The 20,442-nt window shown below is 29.3% G+C and overlaps 3 protein-coding genes across 5 annotated transcripts; 1 reads left to right on the top strand and 2 right to left on the bottom strand.

The window, feature by feature from the left end:
- Positions 1-2,701: 2,701 nt before the first annotated feature.
- On the bottom strand, positions 2,702-9,629 carry LOC112693966. Of its 2 annotated transcripts, none has more exons than XM_025569260.1 (3): positions 9,472-9,629; positions 3,241-3,456; positions 2,702-2,912 (listed from the first exon to the last, which is right to left on the bottom strand). In XM_025569260.1, exons 2-3 carry the CDS (start codon positions 3,450-3,452, stop codon positions 2,762-2,764), a joined length of 363 nt encoding a protein of 120 aa, XP_025425045.1. In that variant the 5' UTR covers positions 3,453-3,456; positions 9,472-9,629; the 3' UTR covers positions 2,702-2,761. The 2 variants fall into 2 exon arrangements, with proteins under 2 accessions (XP_025425045.1, XP_025425046.1); XM_025569261.1 differs by lacking the exon at positions 9,472-9,629 and adding an exon at positions 4,597-4,799.
- LOC112693965 (protein SYS1 homolog) lies at positions 7,113-11,028 on the top strand. The gene is made up of 4 exons (XM_025569259.1): positions 7,113-7,498; positions 7,582-7,777; positions 7,848-7,912; positions 10,645-11,028. Exons 1-4 carry the CDS (start codon positions 7,428-7,430, stop codon positions 10,886-10,888), a joined length of 576 nt encoding a protein of 191 aa, XP_025425044.1. The 5' UTR covers positions 7,113-7,427; the 3' UTR covers positions 10,889-11,028.
- Positions 11,029-11,147: 119 nt separating this feature from the next.
- LOC112693964 (probable RNA helicase armi) lies at positions 11,148-17,159 on the bottom strand. 2 transcript variants are annotated; one of them, XM_025569258.1, is made up of 15 exons: positions 16,605-17,137; positions 15,874-16,133; positions 15,652-15,808; positions 15,377-15,537; positions 14,814-14,957; positions 14,604-14,750; positions 14,301-14,418; positions 13,713-13,875; positions 13,025-13,541; positions 12,562-12,758; positions 12,302-12,469; positions 12,144-12,239; positions 11,956-12,071; positions 11,632-11,877; positions 11,148-11,551 (listed from the first exon to the last, which is right to left on the bottom strand). In XM_025569258.1, exons 1-15 carry the CDS (start codon positions 16,716-16,718, stop codon positions 11,204-11,206), a joined length of 2,952 nt encoding a protein of 983 aa, XP_025425043.1. In that variant the 5' UTR covers positions 16,719-17,137; the 3' UTR covers positions 11,148-11,203. The 2 variants fall into 2 exon arrangements, with proteins under 2 accessions (XP_025425043.1, XP_025425042.1); XM_025569257.1 differs by having other exon boundaries at positions 11,956-12,239; positions 16,605-17,159.
- Positions 17,160-20,442: the final 3,283 nt, after the last annotated feature.

Here is a 20,442-nt window from a genome sequence, read left to right as displayed (position 1 = left end):
AAGTTATAGTTTATTAAATATGCCTACAAGCTTTGTTGATGTAGGGCCCAATAGTATTGTAAGCAGCTCCTGAAATACAGGTCTGCGTACGACTACGGATGTGTAACACGTGTTGTTGTGTGATACCATTACGACTAACCGTTGCCCTTTCTTGCGGATTTGCAGTGATCGTTTTCCGGCCACTGCGCGTCACGAGCTCGGTATATAACAGACAACGCGTAACGGAATCGCAACGCCGCGGCCGGTGTGGTATGGACTCGACAAAAATCACAATCCAGTATTCACAGCCACGCGTAATTTGATTTCGTTATAAAATGGTTCACATTAAAAAAAATTTAAATTTGTATCTCACATATTATCAATTCCTTAAATACGGATTCAGAGGGGCAATAGCCCCTTTGCCCCCCCCCCTAAAATACGCCCATGGTCGAAAAATAAATATCTTCATAATTTTGATTATAAACAAATTTTTTTTCTTGATTTAATAATTATTAACAAAACTAAGTACCTAATATTATGGTTATAAGGAAAAAAATAAATGAATTAAGTAATTACACTTATTAATAATAATAATAATAATAATGTTTCTTTATTACGGAAATAAATTCCAATTACAGTTTTTTTTTTTATTATGTATATAATATATTATATACGTACATTATCAGTAAATTATATAAAACAATAATATTTATAATAATAATAATAATTATAATAATTTAAAAAATAAAAGAACAAATAGGTATTCATATCATACCTACATTAAAATATTAAAATTTATAAAATAAAAAATAAAATGAAATAAAAAAGAGATATTATTTTGTTTCTAGTACCTATTTTTTATCGAATACCTGTGGACATTAAAATATTGGATGGAGAATTTCGCATATAATTTATAGTTAAATGTTTTATGTAGAATACATTTATAAATTTAAAATTCGGTAGTTTATTGAATTTATTTTAAAATTTTTACTTTGCAGTAATTTCGTACAATTAATCATATTATTTAATAATTTAAATAAAAATTTTAATTTAATTTGTATAAATCGTTATTTTAGTGATTGTATATTAAAAAGACGGATTGTAATATTATAATCAGAATGTGGTGCTCTATAAATAAACCATTGATAACATAAAAATTTAGTAACCGAGGTCACTACGACATAACCATAACCACTATTTAATCCGTTCCTTGGACGTTGTCGAAACAACTATTTATTAAGATACTTTTATATTGGAAGACGGGTTATTTAGTTTTGAGTGAAATGATTCACAACTATTTGTTGTACAATTTGATGTTGTCGAAAATTCAGCCCAAACATAAGGCGGGAATGTACAATCTGATGCAATATATGTTTTAAGAATATAATCAATGAACAATTTTATATTTTCATTTGGAGGAAGTTTTAGCAGAATATCTTCAATGAAACAATCATAAACAACTTTAGGACTAAAAAATGATAAGCCAAAAAATAATTTTAAAAAATTACTTTCGACCGAATTTTATTTTTTATAATTTTGTTGCATGCCGTCAGTTCAACCGTAAAAGAGTGGATATGAGAGGATAGGTTTATTAAATAATTACTAGACTTTGAATATTTACTATTTATTGACAAATTATTTTAAGTCCATAAAACATTTATTAGCTGAAATTATTTCTATGTACAATAATCACTAATCTATCTAGCGTGAAGGTGTTTGCTAAGCTAGGACTAAAATACATCTGAATATTGGTCTGTTCGCAACCATTACGTTTTATCTCATTAATAATAAATACAATTTATAACTTAAAAATGTTTATTTATTCTTTTACTTAAATTTCTATCATCGAACGTGTAAACCGCAACAAAAGGCGACTTCGTCGTTAAAACGTTTTGAGTCTTTAATCAGACTGGCTTGAAGGTTAGGGAATAAATATAAGATATTTTGATAAAAAGTCATGTATACGAGAGAAGAACAAATTTAAAACTGATGTAAAAACCCAAAAAAAATTACATATTATATATTAAAGCTTATATAGGATGTAAAAATAGTATTAATAATAATAATAATAATGACAAAAATGAAATAGTAGCTTTGGAAAATATTAGCACCCCACACGAATTCATGATATAAATAACTTATCTTTAAAGTAAATAAGAGTAAAATAAAATTTTTTTAAAAAATTATATCAATGTATATTGCATTTATTCCACTATAACAAAATTAATATCATAAATATAAATAATGTGTAACTTATTTGTATAATGTAAAAATTTGTTATTGTTCTCTGTAAATTTAATACTGCTAATTTAAATATAGTAACTTTTTTAGTTGACCATTGATATCTAATATGCTAATGTTTAAAATTCAAATCTATACACAATTGAATTTGGAAAACGTAAAAATAAAAATAAATTAAAAAATAATAATAATTGTCGAAATATGTATACATTTTTAAAGCAAGAAAGTAAATATTTTGAAGATTTTAAATTGTTTTTTATATTACACCATTTAATTCTTAAATATTTTTATTTTTTTTATCTATGTTACACATAAACTAAATCGTGTGGTATTTCTATTACATATAATTAAAAATCGAAACCAATATTATGGTTCTAAATATTTTTACTTAAATTTAAAGTTTAAATAAAGCCAAAATAAATTTTTTCAAAATTCTAAAAACAAGCTGTAAGATTTTATTTTAAATAAAAAGTATCGGATATACCTCGTGCTCGCGAATTATATTTTACCATGTTTATGTTTAGCAATCTAATGTAATTACTTAGTTATTCCATCCATAATGATAAACACTATGCATTGGGTCCGTAATAAATCGCTGTGCACACATTGAAAATGCAATGTTAATTTCATTAATGAGCCGATCACTATGTGAATAAACGGGAACCTCTACTTCTGACCATTTTTTTGTGTACCTTAAGATAAATAAGAATTACACGTTAAATCAATTTTATGAACATAACAATAATATCTCTATATGTCCCAACCATAGTAAGAGTCAGTTTTTTCTTTATAAGTAATTATAATAAGTTGGTGATTTACACATTTATCCACCTTTTGATTTCACTCAAAATCGTTTATTCGAGAGTAATGGAACATAGGTTTTAAATTTCAATGTAACAATATCATTCACCCGTTTTTGTACTTCATCCGACTGTATAGTTTCACCTGACTTAGGAGTTTCGCTCTTTTTTTATATTATTGCTAAAATGCGATAACTAAATTCACCTAGTAATCACGTACCTATATTTTAAAGGAACATTCTCCAAATCTTTAACGAAATATTTCGTAATTCTATATTGTTTTGAATATTTTAAATCAGTGTTTACAGCATTCATATCATTTTGGAATTCCATTCGAAACATATCCGCAAGAGATTCCATCTGATTAATTATCACTCGGTCTCTCCTGGATTCTACTGAAAGTGCTAGAGACACACATTTTAATGTATACATCCATCTGAAATAATAGTCATCATGATAAATATGGCAAGTACTAGTCAAACTATCATATAATTTGTGGTAAACTAAAATTGTATGTGTCGCAGAGTAAACAAATAAAAATGTAAGAACAATAAACAATTGCATTGTATTAATGATGTTTTCACATAATTATTAAGGTTAGTTATTCTGATCATAATTATCACACAAACATGCACTAATATATATTGTTATTAAATTTACGATATTATATCACTTACATAGGCGGACATTCGGTTGAATTTTGGGGGGGGGGGGCTATAATAATTCAAAATAAAATAACCAGTAGGGGCTTCTCCCCCACACCCCCTTCTCATGCACAAGTAAGACATATTACTATTAAAAATATAAATATGTTTAAATTATATTAAAAAAAAAAAAAAACTAAATAACGTATATTTAAAAATAATTAATATTTTATTTTAATGACAAATATCTATTTGTATCAGCAAAATATTCAAAATATCATCACTTTTTATATTTTTCGATATATAATTTTCAATATATAGAATTGAAAGATCGCTGAACCTTAGCCAAGTTTTTATTTTTTTCATTGCACAGAAACTTCTTTCGCAAGTAGCCGAACTAATTGGTATTGTTATTGCTATTGTAAATAATTTTTTATTGTTTCTTATTTTAGGATTTTTAAAAAAACCAACAGATAATTATAAAACAACGAATAAAATTTCTAACAAATTTTCGATTTTGAATGGGGCTATTAAAATATTTGGAGGGCTAAGCCCACCTCCCAATGTCTGCCTATGATTACTTAATACTACTTAATCAATGTAAATAATCTAAAATGTTACATTAGTACAAATACATAATTGACATGCTGACATTCCTCATTCCTTTCGGGTATTGCGAAAGTTTTACCTTTTTTATACCACAATTGCGAACGAATGTCGCTTATTAAAGAATTTTTTAAGAAAAATAATACAAAAATATTTTAATAATGCACTTATATTACGTATTGATGTATGTTATGTGTTAGGGCTGCCGTTGACTCTTGACATGACTATTGTTGTTAATCTTATAAGATTTGATTATTTGAAAATAAAAATTAATTTGGACAAATAAAATTAAATTCATTAATTTAATTAATGAAAAAAAAGTATACCAAAGCAGTCCAAAACAGTGATGGTGATGCGATGTGCACATTTTATCACATTCTAATTTTATTGTGGTACCACGTGCACACTGCCACCGGACTCTTCTTTGGTGTGGACCGAGCCTAACACCAAATCTGACAAGGCCGAAGAAAAAAATCAGGTAAAAATGTTCCCAATTATGTTGCGGGAAAGGTCCGTTCGCAATCGTGCCATTCGCAATTGTACATTACTCTTCCTCTCCTTAAGGATATCGGTCTTGACAAAAAATTTAAAAAATGCATATAATTTCTTTTAATTAATGTAATACATAAACAAAATAATGTAATTCTTTAATAAAATTTTTACAAGAATGCGCCATAAAAATCAAATTTTAATTATTTACAATACTGTAAAGGAATTTTAGAATAAAATAAATGAATGACCGTACTAGCCTGTATGAAAATACACAAAAAATATACATCATCAGTGATGATTCATCACACACCATGGTAATATTGGTTTATAAAATAATCGATTTTCAGCTACTACTTGTCAGCTATCAGCCATTAGTGTACAGTTAAGGCCGGTTTTAGATACGATCGAAACGTACGACGGCACAGGGCGCCAAAATGAGAAGAGCACGTGAGAGGCGTCAGAATTAGAATTAAATTTGATCAACCATTAGTGACCAAATCTTCTACTACGGATAGAAAAAAAAATTTCACGATATGATTCAATATAAATTTGATTACTATTATAATTATCATTATTATTTTATCGACATGCAAGGATAGGTCGCTCCTACAATTGCAGTTTTATAAACTATCATTAAATTATTTCGAGTATTATTATGATTGTTCTCCAAATGATTTACAATTATATGGCAAACATGCACTTTTGAAAAATTATTTTTATTATTTATAATTATAAATGCTCAGAATAATACTCATAATTATGAACGAGACTCATAATATGTATATTGAGGAACCACCACTTACCAAAAGTCTGCCGATTATAGTTATATGTTCAAGTCGTTTAAGATTGCCAAAATAATTCTTGCACTGAGCGCTGAAAAATCTAAAGCCGGCCCTGTGTACAGTGTTTAGTACTGACCTCGAACCAATTTATTCGGTGATTGTGTTATATGCCGGTCGATACCCTTTTATATTCAACATTATTCTTATACTCGATAAAAATAATCCACTAACCTGGGTTCTGGAATTGTATTCCTGACTTCCTGATGAAATTCTTTGAGACTAAACAGTACTGAATTGGGATAAACTTAAAACTGAAATTTTAGATAGAAAGTCTACTGATAATTGATTTAAATTTAAATAGTTAGGTAAACAGGAAGGATAAGTGAATTGCCATTTTAAGTTTGGCGTATTATAATCACCTAATAAAATTATATTTTAAACGTAGGGATAGGAAATGAATAGAACATTAATATTATTGAACTTTTTATTGTATAACGTTATAGGTGGGCGAGAAGGAAAATAAGCATTACCTAAAATATAGTAAACGAAATTAATTTTGACAATAACAAATAAATGTTCTACGGAACAGGGAGGTAAGGGTAACATACGAGAATAGTACCTATGTATTTATTATTTATTGCAATTAGCACATCACCACCTCTTGAACAATCACATATTGTATCACAAATACTCTAAATAAATAATCAAAGCAGATGTGAATAATTAAAGTAGAAATTTAATTTATTTTAACAATTTTCTTTTAAATATGACAAACAATTAGAAATTTTACATTTCATACGCGTTTTGTCGATCACCTGATGACCTTACGAAAATTTTTCACATAGATATACTTATAGTATTTTACAGTATAACCTGTCGTATACGCCACGCAAAGGCTTGATATATAACAGATATATTTCGATTATTGAGTGTCAGGCCGTCAAAGAGTAAATATCGATACCTTTCAGTTAAAACTTATTAAATTCTCCTTTTGGTGACCACGATAACGAGTACAGGATAAGTACAGAAACATCTTGTTACTTTACAAAAGTGTTTTATCACCACAAACGCTTCAGTACACACACTAGGATTTGATTCTCCCAATTTACTAGGAAAAAAATGACAAAACAAACATTTTATAGTTTAAAACCAAATTAGATTATAATAACTTCAAAATCTCACAATAAAAGACACAATTTACTTTTAAATAAAAACTTGTCATTAGCCGCGACACCCCGCAATCATTTATTTTTGCCTCGTATGTAATTTATTACGAACTATTAACTATATTAAGTTTCAAGCTATAATATTTTGTGATCATTCATATATGGAATAACAGACCGGTTTTTAATTTTTATTCAAAAACATTGGTTTTGAAATTTGAATTTGAAAATAAATAAATTTGAAATTCAGGGATTTTTTTGTTATTATGTTAATGACACTGTAAAGGTTGGATTGGACAGAATTTTTCTTTTGGACGTTGGCATCAATGAATTTGGAAACTTCATTTTTATCTCTTATCAATGAGGAAAACTGACCTAAGCCCAGCATAAATATTTTTGATTGTTTTTGATTTGGTTGTAGATAAAAAAATTATAAACATGCCTTGTGATAAAATCGCTTTTGCAATCATTAGGTATTGTAGTCATAACAGTGATAACAGTTCTAAACGGTTGCAAAAAGTAAAAACATTGAAAACGATCTCGACATCGTCCTCTCGCTACGAAAAGATACCGACTTATTACACCCACAGCAGCACTCTAAGATCTTCGCCATCGTACATGACAAACAGCTCCTCCGGCTTCCGTCCCCTTGTCTCTATCGCCACTTAATCTGATTCTTTCGGCGGACATCAACACTGATCAGTCACCGTATCCGCATTCATGAGGACGTTCCATTTTCCGACGACCATGTCGATCTCGCTGTGGTCGATACTCAACAGATTTGGTGCCGAGTAAGTAGTGATGTTCGTTTTTTACATAATTCAATACTTCTACCATCTGTATCAACTAACATTGGATTTTTATCCCCTTATAGCAAAGCGGCGTCATATAGCCGCTTGTCTACCGGCAACACTGGACACTTTCGCATAACTGTTTGGGATCCCGTACTCATCGTCGCGCAGATTATCTCAGTCCAGTGTCTTTATTATTTCACAATGTGTGTTTGGATCACTGTTATCAGTTACATAGTTGGCACCTCGCGCTCATTGGACGTCATCTTTCAATTCAAAGTAAATAATTATTCAACCTCCAACGCTGCTATATTATTATAATTATTTTCCCATGACTATTGATTTACAGGAGTTGAGTACTGTATCTGGTGAAAAGTTTGTCATTGCTGTGTTTGGTTTAAATGCACTTAGTGGGTGAGCAACATTAACAATGCGTTTACTATAATATATAAAGTATATACAGTGTGTTAAACGATAAAAGTAACACAAAATATTTCGAACGCATGACCTTGTATGCAATTCGGGTTTTTATTAATACATAAAAGACATGAAATTATATTTATTTTTGATAAATCTTAATTTTAAAAAAAAAATTCTACGCATACGCAGCAAAGTATTTAAATGGCACCCCCCATTTTTGAGTTATGTAATTTTTTTCAAGCAACTTTGACCTTTAAAGTTTTGCTCTATCTTCAAAATTGACTGATTGAGAATGAGTTATATTTTCAATTTATAACATTTGTATTTATCGTATTTTTCAATAGTCTACTTCGAATTTTACATATTCATAAGTAATTTCGTATGAATTCTTCTTAAAAATTAAGTATACTGTCATAAATACAAGTAATTTTTATTATTTCTACACAAATTTTAACTCAAATTTCTTGTAAATGGTATAATTTTGATTAATTAAAACTAATACATAAACAAACTAACACATATTCTATTATTTTAATTCAGTTTTAAAATAAAATTTTGATTTTAATAAACAATTCAATTATGTACAGGTGAGTTTTGATTATATTTTACAATTCATCGTATAAATTGCTCGAAGTTATTACCATTATTTGCAACGCATGCTTCACACCATTGCAATATTTCTCTGTGTATTGCAGAAAGTATTTGTTCCTCGGTCAACTATGCACATGCAATAATTATTTTATTTTTCAAATCTTGAAGATCATTTGGTGGGTTAGAAAAGACAACTATCTTCAGATATCCCCAAAAAAAAAATTAAAAGGTGTCAAATCTGGTGATCTTGGCTGCCATTATACTGGCCCGTGAGTGTTCATCCATCTATGATTAAAAGTTCTCTCTAAATATTTGCGAACAATTAATACGTTAAGTGCAGGTGAGTTAAAATTTCTATAGAAGTAATGTAAATTACTTATACATATGATAGTACACTTAATTTTTAAGAAAAATTCATACGAAATCACTTATAAATTTATAAAACTCTAAGTAGACTATTGAAAACTACGATAAATACAAATGTTATAAATTGAAAATGCTCATTATATTATACTCAAATAACTCATTCTCAATCAATCAATTTTGAAGATAGAGCAAAACTTTAAAGGTCAAAGTAGTTTGAAAAAATTCACATAATTTAAATTTGAACTCAAAAATGGGGAGTGCCATTTAAATAAAATCATTTTGTTGCGCATGCGTAGAATTTTTTTTTTAAAAATTGAGATTTATTTAAAATAAATGTAAGGCCGGCCGCACACCAAAAGAGCAAAATTGCGTTAAGCAGCGTTAGTCAGCCTAACACAGTTTTGTTAAAAATAGAACATGGGAAATTGCGTTGCATACACACACTGATAAAACATAGTCAAAACAAAACGTTTTTACTTTTAACACAATTAGTCATGACTAGGGTCCGGATTTAAATGCACTTAAAACCATACAAAAATGCTCTAAAAAATAGCCGAAAATGTCCTTAAAAAATGCATTTCACCACAAAAAATAACCTTAAAAATGAAATTTTTTTTTTTGTTTGGGCATTATTTAACACACTATTTAAAACATTAAAATCACATTCACACGTAATACGAGCAAAGTCTGCGAGGTAATACGAACTAAAATTAACTTGTTATTTGACCTAATACTGGTGACGTTCCATAGTCAATAATAAATTAAGATAAGATAAAAACTGAATAGAAAAATAAAGATTGACAATGTGTATGGAAAAACCTGATAAATCTACTTAAATATCAAGAAAATAATTTTTATTTTGATTTTATTTTGAATAGGTTAAATTTGTTTAGCAAATCGAACAAATATGCATTAAAAACCAACAAAATGACCCAATATACTAAAAATGCTCTAAAAACGAAAAAATGTCGAAATATGCAAAAAAAATGCAAAATAAAATTTGTAGTTTTGAAGCCCTCGTTACATGAAACGAATTATGTTCTTAGAGAGCATTGTGTATGATTAACCAAAAAAATATGCACTTTGCATTGAAATCCGGGCCCTAGTCATGACTATTACCGTCTGAAGTGTCTCCATTTTTCATCAGTCAAACTAAGACAAGAATGAAAAATTGTTAATATAAAATACATATAAAATACAATTTTATATAATATTTAAATTTAAATAATTATATATAAATTGTATTGTAATTTTAAAATACAATGGCTGTGTAATGTGTGTAATTTTTAAATTTACTTTCATCAGCACGTAATTCACACAATAACGAAAATATCACATTATGAGTTATACGTTTCTGATTTAATGGATGAACCCATAATTTTTTTTTCTGTTTCTTTTCTAACTCTCGTAGAGTGTACCACAATCAAACTGCAACCTCTTCGTCAGATGACATTTTGGTAACTGTTTGTGTATTTTTTATGTTTGTCTAGTCTTGTCTTGCCTTAACTTGACTAACTGATATGCACATATATAAAACAAATTGTTTTTAGTTGACTAAAACAAAAAATACTAATGCTGCTTAACGCAGTTTTGCTCTTTTGGTGCGCGGCCGGCCTAATTTCATGTCTTTTATGTATTAATAAAAACCCGAATTACACGTTCGAAATATTTTGTGTTACCTTTATCAATGAAAACACTGTATAGTATATATTATATATATATAGTAATATGTTGAACTCATTAATCTCTATTTTTTTTTTTTTTTATAGTGCTACATTTATTTGGCGAATTGTTGAACGATATCGATTGTGTTTGGATTTCTCTTGTACAATACATATCATACACTTGGTAGCTTGTATATGGTACAATGGAACATTGCCCACTTCGTTTTGGTGGGTGTTAAATGCTGTTTGTGCAGCAATCACATGCATGTGTGCAGAATTCTTATGCATGAGAACAGAGCTTAATGCCATTCCTGTAAATACTGGTCAAAACCCTAAAGTAGATTTGTAAGTGGTACACTGTTTATAATTGTGTACTATGTATTTAATTAAAATGTACATTGTGATTATCATTGACATTTGATGCCAGTCATTCATCAATTATTTATTTTTATCTTTATTAAAGTAGGAATATATCAACACAATATTTAATTTAATTGTTATAATTTAAAAATCTTTAATTTTGTAATAAAAAATAATAATAATTATCACCATTGGCTGTGAAAATATATATTCATTAATAATGAAACATTTGTCATAGTTGAGAATAGTTTAACATTAAAAAAAATATTTATTTAAAACTTAAAAATAAATAACAATATTAGTATTAGGAATCAGCATTAACTTCTGGAATAGTACATCCAATATAGTTTTCCTCCCTTATTGCTCGCTGCAGAATGTAGTTCCATTTTGTATTCTTTTGCATTATGAATGGATTACCGATAATAATAAGTAATGCTTTTGCTCTAGAAATTGCAACATTGGTGCGTTCTTTTGCCATAAGAAAGCCGAGTTTAAATTTTTCATCAACATTATTTCCTATCAATGATTGATTCCTGACCATAGATATCAAAATGACCATTTTTTCTTGACCTTGGAACATTTCAACAGAACCCACTTTGGGTAATTTAACAGATGGATGATACATTTTCAATAACTCACTAATTTTAGCAATCTAAGGAATGAAACAAATAATACATTAAATTATACATAGATAAATTATATAATTTAATACTTTAGTAAAATTGTATTTACCTGACTACTATAAGGAGTGATAATGCCTATGTCATCAGCTGATATTCCTGCTTTCATTAACCGTGTAACATACAATAATACTTGGAAAGCTTCATGGGGATTAAACCATGAAGGACTATGGGGCTCTTGATGGTTTTCTCCAATAATACCATGCACAATAACTGGTCCCTTACAACCAATTTCCCAGTGAACATTTTCATTTAAATTGTTTAATAATATTCTCTCTGGTGTATTATCTTCTACTTTCTACAGTTAGTAAAAGTTAAAATGACAGTAATTTTTTTTGCACTTAGATATAAATATGGAATTAATTATATTGCTTACAGTTGCCACAAGTAATGATTTATAAAATAGTTTACTGTAATTATGTAAAATTTCTGGTACAGATCGATAATTTTTAACCAAATGTGTAATGACTTTAGGGTTATAACCGTTATGTTCTGGAAACATATTAAGATCTCTCAGGTAAGATGGATAGTTGATAAATCGCAATAACATGGACTGATTCAAACCAGAGAACTTTGATATATTTGACATAAGAACAGGTCCTAACTGCTTTGGATCTCCAGCCAACACAACTTGTCCATCACGACTAGGATCCAGAAATGCTGTAAACCATTTAAAAAAAGCATATAATTAGTGAATTAAATTAAATAGCCAAGAAATATACAAAGAGGTAATAATATTTCTGGTTCCATTGATTGTCCAGCTTCATCAATAAATATGTGAGTAAAGGTTCCACTTTTAAGACCCATCATATAAAGTATACCAGATGAGCCTTCTGTAGTGAGAACTATGCGTAGTTTAAGAATATCCCTTTTCCTTATTAACTTTGAATCTGTAAAATATGTATACTTTAAAAATATTTTAAGTTATCATTTTTAATAAATATTAATTTAATTTAAGAAATATTCAATTAATCTCTTTTACCTGTTTCTTGATATTGGACTGAAGATTCGAGTTCAGGTAACGCACAATACTCATCAAAATCCATATCATATGCATTACTGATAAAATGATTATAACCAACTAATCGTTTCAATATAGAGGGATTGAATAAACCCGAATTAACTAATTTACTCAGCAATATGTCAACAGCAGCATTTGTAGGAGCACATATCAACAATCTAATAAAATTTAGATAATCTTAAATGTATGGAAAAAAAAAAAAAAAAAGAAAAAAGGTTTCTAATTAAGTCCCAGAAAGACATGAGATTGTAGTAATTGCGAGTATTAGTAAGGATTTATCTTTTAAATTTTAACACTCACAAGTTGTGCATAAGAGTACTACATAAGTGTTCATACTTATCCAACACAAAAGATATAATAGATACTGGTGTTAACAAGAGTAATAGGTAACTACGTATATTTAAAGTTTTAATTGAATACTTACTTGCTTTTGGGGAATTGTTTGTATACTTGAATGATAGCTTCTGTTAATGTAATAGTTTTCCCAGTACCAGGTGGTCCATAAATAATATATGGCATTGGTCTTCCTTCACCTTTCAGAATATTAATAACTGCAGATTTTTGTTCGGAATTCAACTTTTCATTAAACCATCTGATATTTTGTACAACTTTTGGTGAAGGTAATAGAGAATCGGTTTTCATGTCTAAATTATCATTAAAATTAGGATTTGTATTGATCTCATTAAGGCTTGTGATTTCCAATTTTGAGGGCTGATATTCCATACAATCCCGGTACGGGAACAAAAATGATTCCCCTAATCTTTTCTTTTCCCATAACTTGTCGATGACTTCATGCTGTTTACGAGTAACAGTTCTAGAATTAAAGAAGTTTACACTGTAATCCCAATGGCCACAGATTGAATGAAATTCTGGATCAAACTTCAACCATATTTCGTCTGCCAAAACCCTATGAATAATACCTTCATATTGTCCAGATTCACCTGGTTAAAAATTAGCAATAACTATTACTGATATTCTTACTGATTTTTGATGTTTCTAAATGTTTATAAGTTATGGTAAACAAACTAAACTATAATCCCACTATATAACAACTTTTACTAGGTGATTTTATATAATTACAAATTGCAAATAAAATAATAAAATTGATTTACCTAATCTTTTAGTGCAGTTTGGTGGATCTGTAACTGAAATTCGATCACCAGGAATTAATGAAGGACGTTGCTCAGAAAGGTCTGGTATTTTTAAAACCAAATATTCCCCAACATGATCAAAATGAATTCTTTCTTTAGAATATTTTTGGAGGCAACGAAAAACCTAGATGAATTTAACATTTTAAAGCAATTTCATAATTTTACAGTAAAAAGTAGATATTTAAAATAACAATTTGAAAAAAAAATGTCCAAAAATTAAAATTTTATAAGTGTTATTAACATAATTTTTAGTTAATATATAGTATGATTTTTATGACAATAAATGAACTAAGAAACAAAAAAGTTTTAAATTATGCTAGGTTTTGGAATTAAATCTTTTTGTACATTATCAATTACAGAAGACATTCAGTTATCAATTAATATGTTTGAAGACAAAACAAAGCATAATTCGCCACTTAATTTTCAAGCAGTAATTTATCTGAGAATTAACTGCCTGAGTAGCATAGTTAACAAATCAATATAGTCAACAAATAACAAAAATATTTCAACTTGTTTACATATAATTATAATAATACATTCAATATTTACTTCAATTTCTTCAATGAATAAAAGGCTATGAAATTTTGCTTTGTAATTGTGGTAGGTAAGAGTTTCAAAAACAGCAGGATACAATGTAGCAATTTTTGTTTTAATTTCAGATAAATTTCTAGAATAACAAAATAATTTTCAAGTTACACATTTTTTAAGAAATTAATGATAAAAAATTCAACACTGGTAGTTTTTATTATTTCAAAATATATTTATATAAGAAAATAAATGAGTAATTTTAAAATAGTAAGTATAAAAAAGTAATTTTCAGTAAGGTTAGTTTAAAATTATAATTTTCATTACGTATTAAATTTTCCATCTTCTGTCCAGAAACATTTTGTTAGTTGAGATGGAATATTCCAATTTCCTATTTTAACAGCTGGAAACTGTACTCTATTATTTTTATGAACCCCAAGAATGATAGGATCGTTTAGAAGTTCAAATAACCTCCTGTAAAATTTGTAAGAAAATAAATTAAGAATTATCAAGCTTTTTTCAATTAATAACACTCACTTCATATCAACTTCTTTGCGGGTATATATACCAGGATTATTTGGAATAATTATTCTTGAGTCAGTAATATCAATATTTATTCCTACTTTGTAAGTAATATCTTTGAAAATAAATATAACCTTCTCAGTGGATTTTCCTAAATACCTGGAACAAAAATAATACATAAATAATTATATTATATGTTTATAATATATAAATAAATAAACAAATAGTTTAAATACAAAAGTAAATAAATGCTAAGTCTGGAGTATTATTATATTTGTAAAGTACGAGCGGTTTTGAAGTAAAAAATTGATCATCAGATATATATATAGTCAATAAACTCAAAATAAGTCAGTAAAATCGTAACTCAAAATATAGTTACGATTTTACTGACTTTTTATATACCTGATGATGAAATTTTAATTCTAAACTTACTATACAATTATAGTAATACTCCTGATTAGGCATATTTATTTATTTATTATAAATTTATAATATGTTTTTTTTAAACTTTTTTGTCTATTGGTATAATATTGCAAAAATCAAAGTAAAATGGTTATTATGTTCAGATTAACACTCACTTTCCTTTAATGTTTATATCAAAAATATACTGTGAATGTGCACCAATTATTAAAGGTAATATAATTTTATTGGCAACAAATAACTGTGATTTATTTCCTTCCATGGTGTGATAATCAATTAACTCTTGCTCTTCAACAAAGCTGTTATTCCTAAATAATATCTTAAATGCCCAAGTAAGACATAAACATTGAGCAATATTAATTTATAACAAAAATAAAAGTAAAAGTAGCTTAATATCTTAATAATACACGGCAAATAGGTTATCATATTATACCTGTATTGTCGATTCATGATCTAAAGCAACCATTTTAGGCATATCGCCCATTACTTCCACAGTCATAAGACTTTCATCATTTTCTTTAACCTGATTGATATGAGGAGGGGATTCATTACTACTAAAATGAACTCTCACAGACTCATTCTGTGCAACACTAAAAAAATTAATTAATATAAGGATGATGCGAAATTCCATTGTAACTGTACACAATTGTTATACTTTGTGCCTCGATGGCGAGAACCTTCTTTTGATATAAAGCAACTCGCAACTTGCCACTGTGCATTTGAATTCTTTTTCCTGTAGAGAGATATCCTGACAGCACTGTTTACTTCTATGTAGGGAAAGTTTCGAATTTCTTTTTCAGTTTTTGGCTGATAATGATAAATACCATTTATCAGACATTTATCCGTATCCAACATATGTGTCACAATACCGTTAACATATTTGATTTCCAAAGTTGGGTCCAAAATGCACGATATCTAAATACATTACCAGCAAGAAGCAAATATTATGGTTAATATGTTTAAGTGCTGAGGTTAGTACAGTTAGTTCAGAAGTGTGTAATAATCAAAGCTCAAAAGTTCATACACTAAAACAAGCATTATAAAAGTTGATTTCAGAACAACTTATTCTTGTTTATTTGCTATACCTACATTTTTATGAAAACAATTTGTCAATATAATTAACATCAAATAATTAAATTAAAATATTTGACGATTTACTTCAACTATTTACATGGAATAAGTTCAGGTGGTCCACAGTTTAAAGTTAAAAAATAAATAGTACGCATGGCGTTGGTTTTTTTTTAATTTGCCAATTTTTCTCTTACATCGTACGGTCAAATCCGAAAGATTTCTACGGGATATTAAAAAATAAAGAACAAACGTGATTTGGTGTACTAGCGTATGAACTTCCGAAACGTCCCGAAACGTCTACAACAAATTTTTTACCCAGAAACCGTTGTCGGCCGATACGTCTTTTTCGAAAAATATGTTTTCCGGCAATTCGTGCATCTGCGTTTGTCCGGAAACCCAGTTCCAGATATTGGTCAACAGCGACACCATGTTCCGGGGAGTAGGATGACGTTCACACGACGATTTCTCACATGGACGCGGGATTCTACGGAAAATGACAGATAGCCGAGTCGGGGAAGTGTACAATCGAAAACGACCGGGAGTCGATGACGAATTGTAGTTAAAAACACGCGCGACGAGCGAATAGTCGTCCGGACGACGCCATGAACCAAAAGCAAAACATTCGAGTAGAAAAAAATATGGTTTTGGAAAGAACTGAGATTATGTCATGAGGCGGATAGATTTGAATAAAATAAACGTTCGTCGGTGCACATTTGTTATCGCGACGAAACCGGGCACATGCGCCATGTTTTCGTGGTGAATCTGTCAACGACACGCAGTGTTTCCCAAAACGGCACGAAGTATTACAAGTGTAATACATCTTCTATTCTGTGGTAATACATCCAAAGTTCGAATACGAGCGGTTCACTGCAGCTAATTCCTAAATTAGCTAAAATAACTAAATCACGAAGATGTATATATTATTGTGTTTTATCAGTACCAATAATCAGTGGTAACATCACAGTCAATGTTGAATATAATAAATTGGGTTTTTTGTCGGGTAACTTTCAAAATACAGACAGGTGTTAAAGAAGAACTACATAAAAGTTAATTGTAAGTGGATTAGGTGATAAAAAAAAAAAAATCACAAATATTAAGGATTCACCTGATTTAAATATTACCAACAATTTTACTTGTAAATGTTGAGCCTGAATTAAAGAAAAAATTCGAGTCATCCCCCCCCCCATTTGAAGTAAGTCTAAATACGCTCCTGTTTGAAGGGGGTTTCCCGAGTGCGTCCGTAATTTCATCTGCAGTTTTTATCGTATAGCCCGAGTGCTTCAGAGGTTCTATCAACTACAATAACTGAAGAGCCCGATTGCGTAAGTTTCCGTTACAACGAACTCCAAGGTACCGAATTTTTTTTTTTTGTTATAACGGAAATTTCGTTAAGATGATGTTGAGAAATGTTTTGTTAAAGACTTTATGTCTATAATGCCTAAACATGAAAAACTTCAAGATTTTATGGATTATTTGACAGAAAATTATATTGTTTCTGAAGCAAAATTTCTAATTTCTATGTGGGCAGAAATGACAAGTAGTTCTGAAAGGACAACAAACGCCTGTGAGAGTTTCCATTCCAAGTTTAATTCGTTTTTTTTTCATCAACATCCAGATATTTATTCATACTTAGAAATATTTAAAAAAAAAATCAAATTGACATTAAAATTGCAATCAAAGCAGCCACAAAAACAACTATGAAGAAAAAAGGAGCAACTAATAACAAAATTGCATTCATCGAAGGAAATATTAATACATTTAAGAATAACCAAATTTCAAAGATAGATTTTCTAAAAATTATAGTTTTTAAACATCAACCACAGCATAAATAGTAACAACGTAATTTATATGATCATAAAATAAATACTAAGACACTCACCTACAATTATTCGATGTAAGTTAAATAAACGAGATAATATAATTTGAATATAAACATTGAATAAATGAAAAAAACATTTTTGAGGTGTAAGCAAGTTCAACTCCTCGTTGTGCATCCTGAGTAACTAAAAAACCGGGACGCATTCGGGCTAAACCAAAAAAAAAAAAAATTATTTATGGAACGTACTCGGGCGATAACTTTTTGTGAACATGCTTACAACCAGGGCTTAACCCGTTCACTGCTGATGATGTTAATTGGCGTCATTTAGCATTGTTCCCGTATGCTGATGACGCCAATTGGCGTCATCAATATATGATTTTTCTTTTCTTTATAATTTTATCAGCGTTACGGATAAACAAATAAGTTTTCATTAGCGTTATCTTCAAGTATTGTTTAATCGTTTTGTGCTAGTCGCACCTTGATAATTCTAATTTTAGATCTTGGTTTATCCAGTTGAAGTAGGGTAGCGTCATTGAAAAAAACATCCCAATTTTCGTCAGCGTAATAACTGATATCTCAAATTATGGTCAGCAGTGAACGGGTTAAAACCGTTCCTAATAAAGTAGGTATCGGCTCCGGTAAAAGTCGAAAATTTTTTGTAACCGTTAACCATTTCTTTAAGGATATTTCAAAAACTATCATAACCGTTAAGCCGGGTTCATACTACACCGTGACGTGTATTTTACCAAACCGTGTGCTTTGAAAATGTGTGATACCAATATATATCTTATGATGATGCTATCAAATTTGGTTACATATTTTTGCAGTTTTTTAATTAGATATGAAATATTTTCATAAGTTTCAATAAATAATAACTGATGAATATTAAATTACATAGTAGTATGTATTATATTATTATTAGGCCTCGGAACTTAATGCACTTAAAAAGTACTCAATATTCATGCACCTATGCGCTTAAAAAAATACAAATATGCTTAAAAAACATGCACTTAATTTTTTTTTTAACGTAAATATACTCGTACATAACAGTATAAATCATGATTCGTTTTCTCGCAGTCTCAGCGTACAGACGTGTTTTAATGGTGTCGTTTTTGCTAGTTTATCTCGCTCAGTATTATCGCTCCTTATCTTAGTTCGTGCGTCAATTATGTCGTCGTCTTCGGGCAGCACAAATCGTGCTGGCCGGAATAGTAGTTCAAATAAACACGGAAATCAACATATCAAAAATATTGCTGGACCCGGTTACCAGTTAGTCGGTAAAAACGGTAAGCCAATAAAAAATTCTTCTTGTCCAGTCCAAGTTTACAACAAATTATGGAAAACCCGCCGATTCTAGATATATCCAGCTCCGAATTTAATTATAGCTCCTTATCTACACAAACTACAATTACGTTTGCTGGGTCTATGGCTATCGATATGGATGTGAACGTTAATGATCGTCCTAATGAGCTCGATACTGGTTCTACGTCTTCTTCGCTAAATAATACTTTCTATCTACTTTCCTTACCAATAGCGATATCTTCAACACTAACAAACATATCAACATATTACAAACGTCGTTTTCGCCAGATTTTACTGGGCCTGTAACTATTCTTGTTGAAAGTATGGACGCTAATATTAATTTAGGAAACTGGCATCCCATTAAAGCCGCTAAATTTTTTTCTATCAACTTCTCAGGAATTACCAACATTAAGCCTGCGGGTTCAAAAAAAATCAAAATTTCCTTCGACACAATTTTTAATGGTAATTGCTGCTTAAATTCAAACATCTTAAAAGATAATTATTATAATGCAATTATACCATCTACGCTAATCTTTTCTTATGGAATACTAAAATTAGACACTACAGTCTCAGAAGCTGAATTTTTGGAAGGCGTCTGATCCTCAGACAAGATTGATGCATTCAAACACATCAGTATTAAAAAAGATGATAAAATCATTCAAACCCGTATAGTTGAACTTAAATTCGTCGCCTCAAAAATACCATCCTTAATCTCCGTATTTAACATGATTTTTGATGTCAAACCCAGTGTCCGGTTTCCCGTTCAATGTAATCGCTGTTTACGTTCGGACATACGCAAAAATATTGTAGCGGTCCCAGATGTAGTTACTGCGGTGAAAACAATCACTTGATTGATTCGTGCCCACGTGCTCAAGCCACTGATCCTGTATGTCTCTTCTGCAAGCAATCTCACTTAGCCACTGATCGTAATTGCCGAGAATGGTCCACTCAAAAAGAAATCAAACACATGATGGCCACCGAAAATATTTCCTATAAAGATGCCTTAATTTTTAAAAAAAATAATTGTTATAC

This window comes from Sipha flava, unplaced genomic scaffold (genome assembly GCF_003268045.1).
Source record: "Sipha flava isolate LNK unplaced genomic scaffold, YSA_version1 121_pilon_pilon, whole genome shotgun sequence".
Lineage (NCBI taxonomy): Eukaryota > Metazoa > Arthropoda > Insecta > Hemiptera > Aphididae > Sipha > Sipha flava.
The sequence above is the reverse complement of the archived record's forward strand: the minus strand, read 5'-3'. Positions and strand labels throughout refer to the sequence as shown.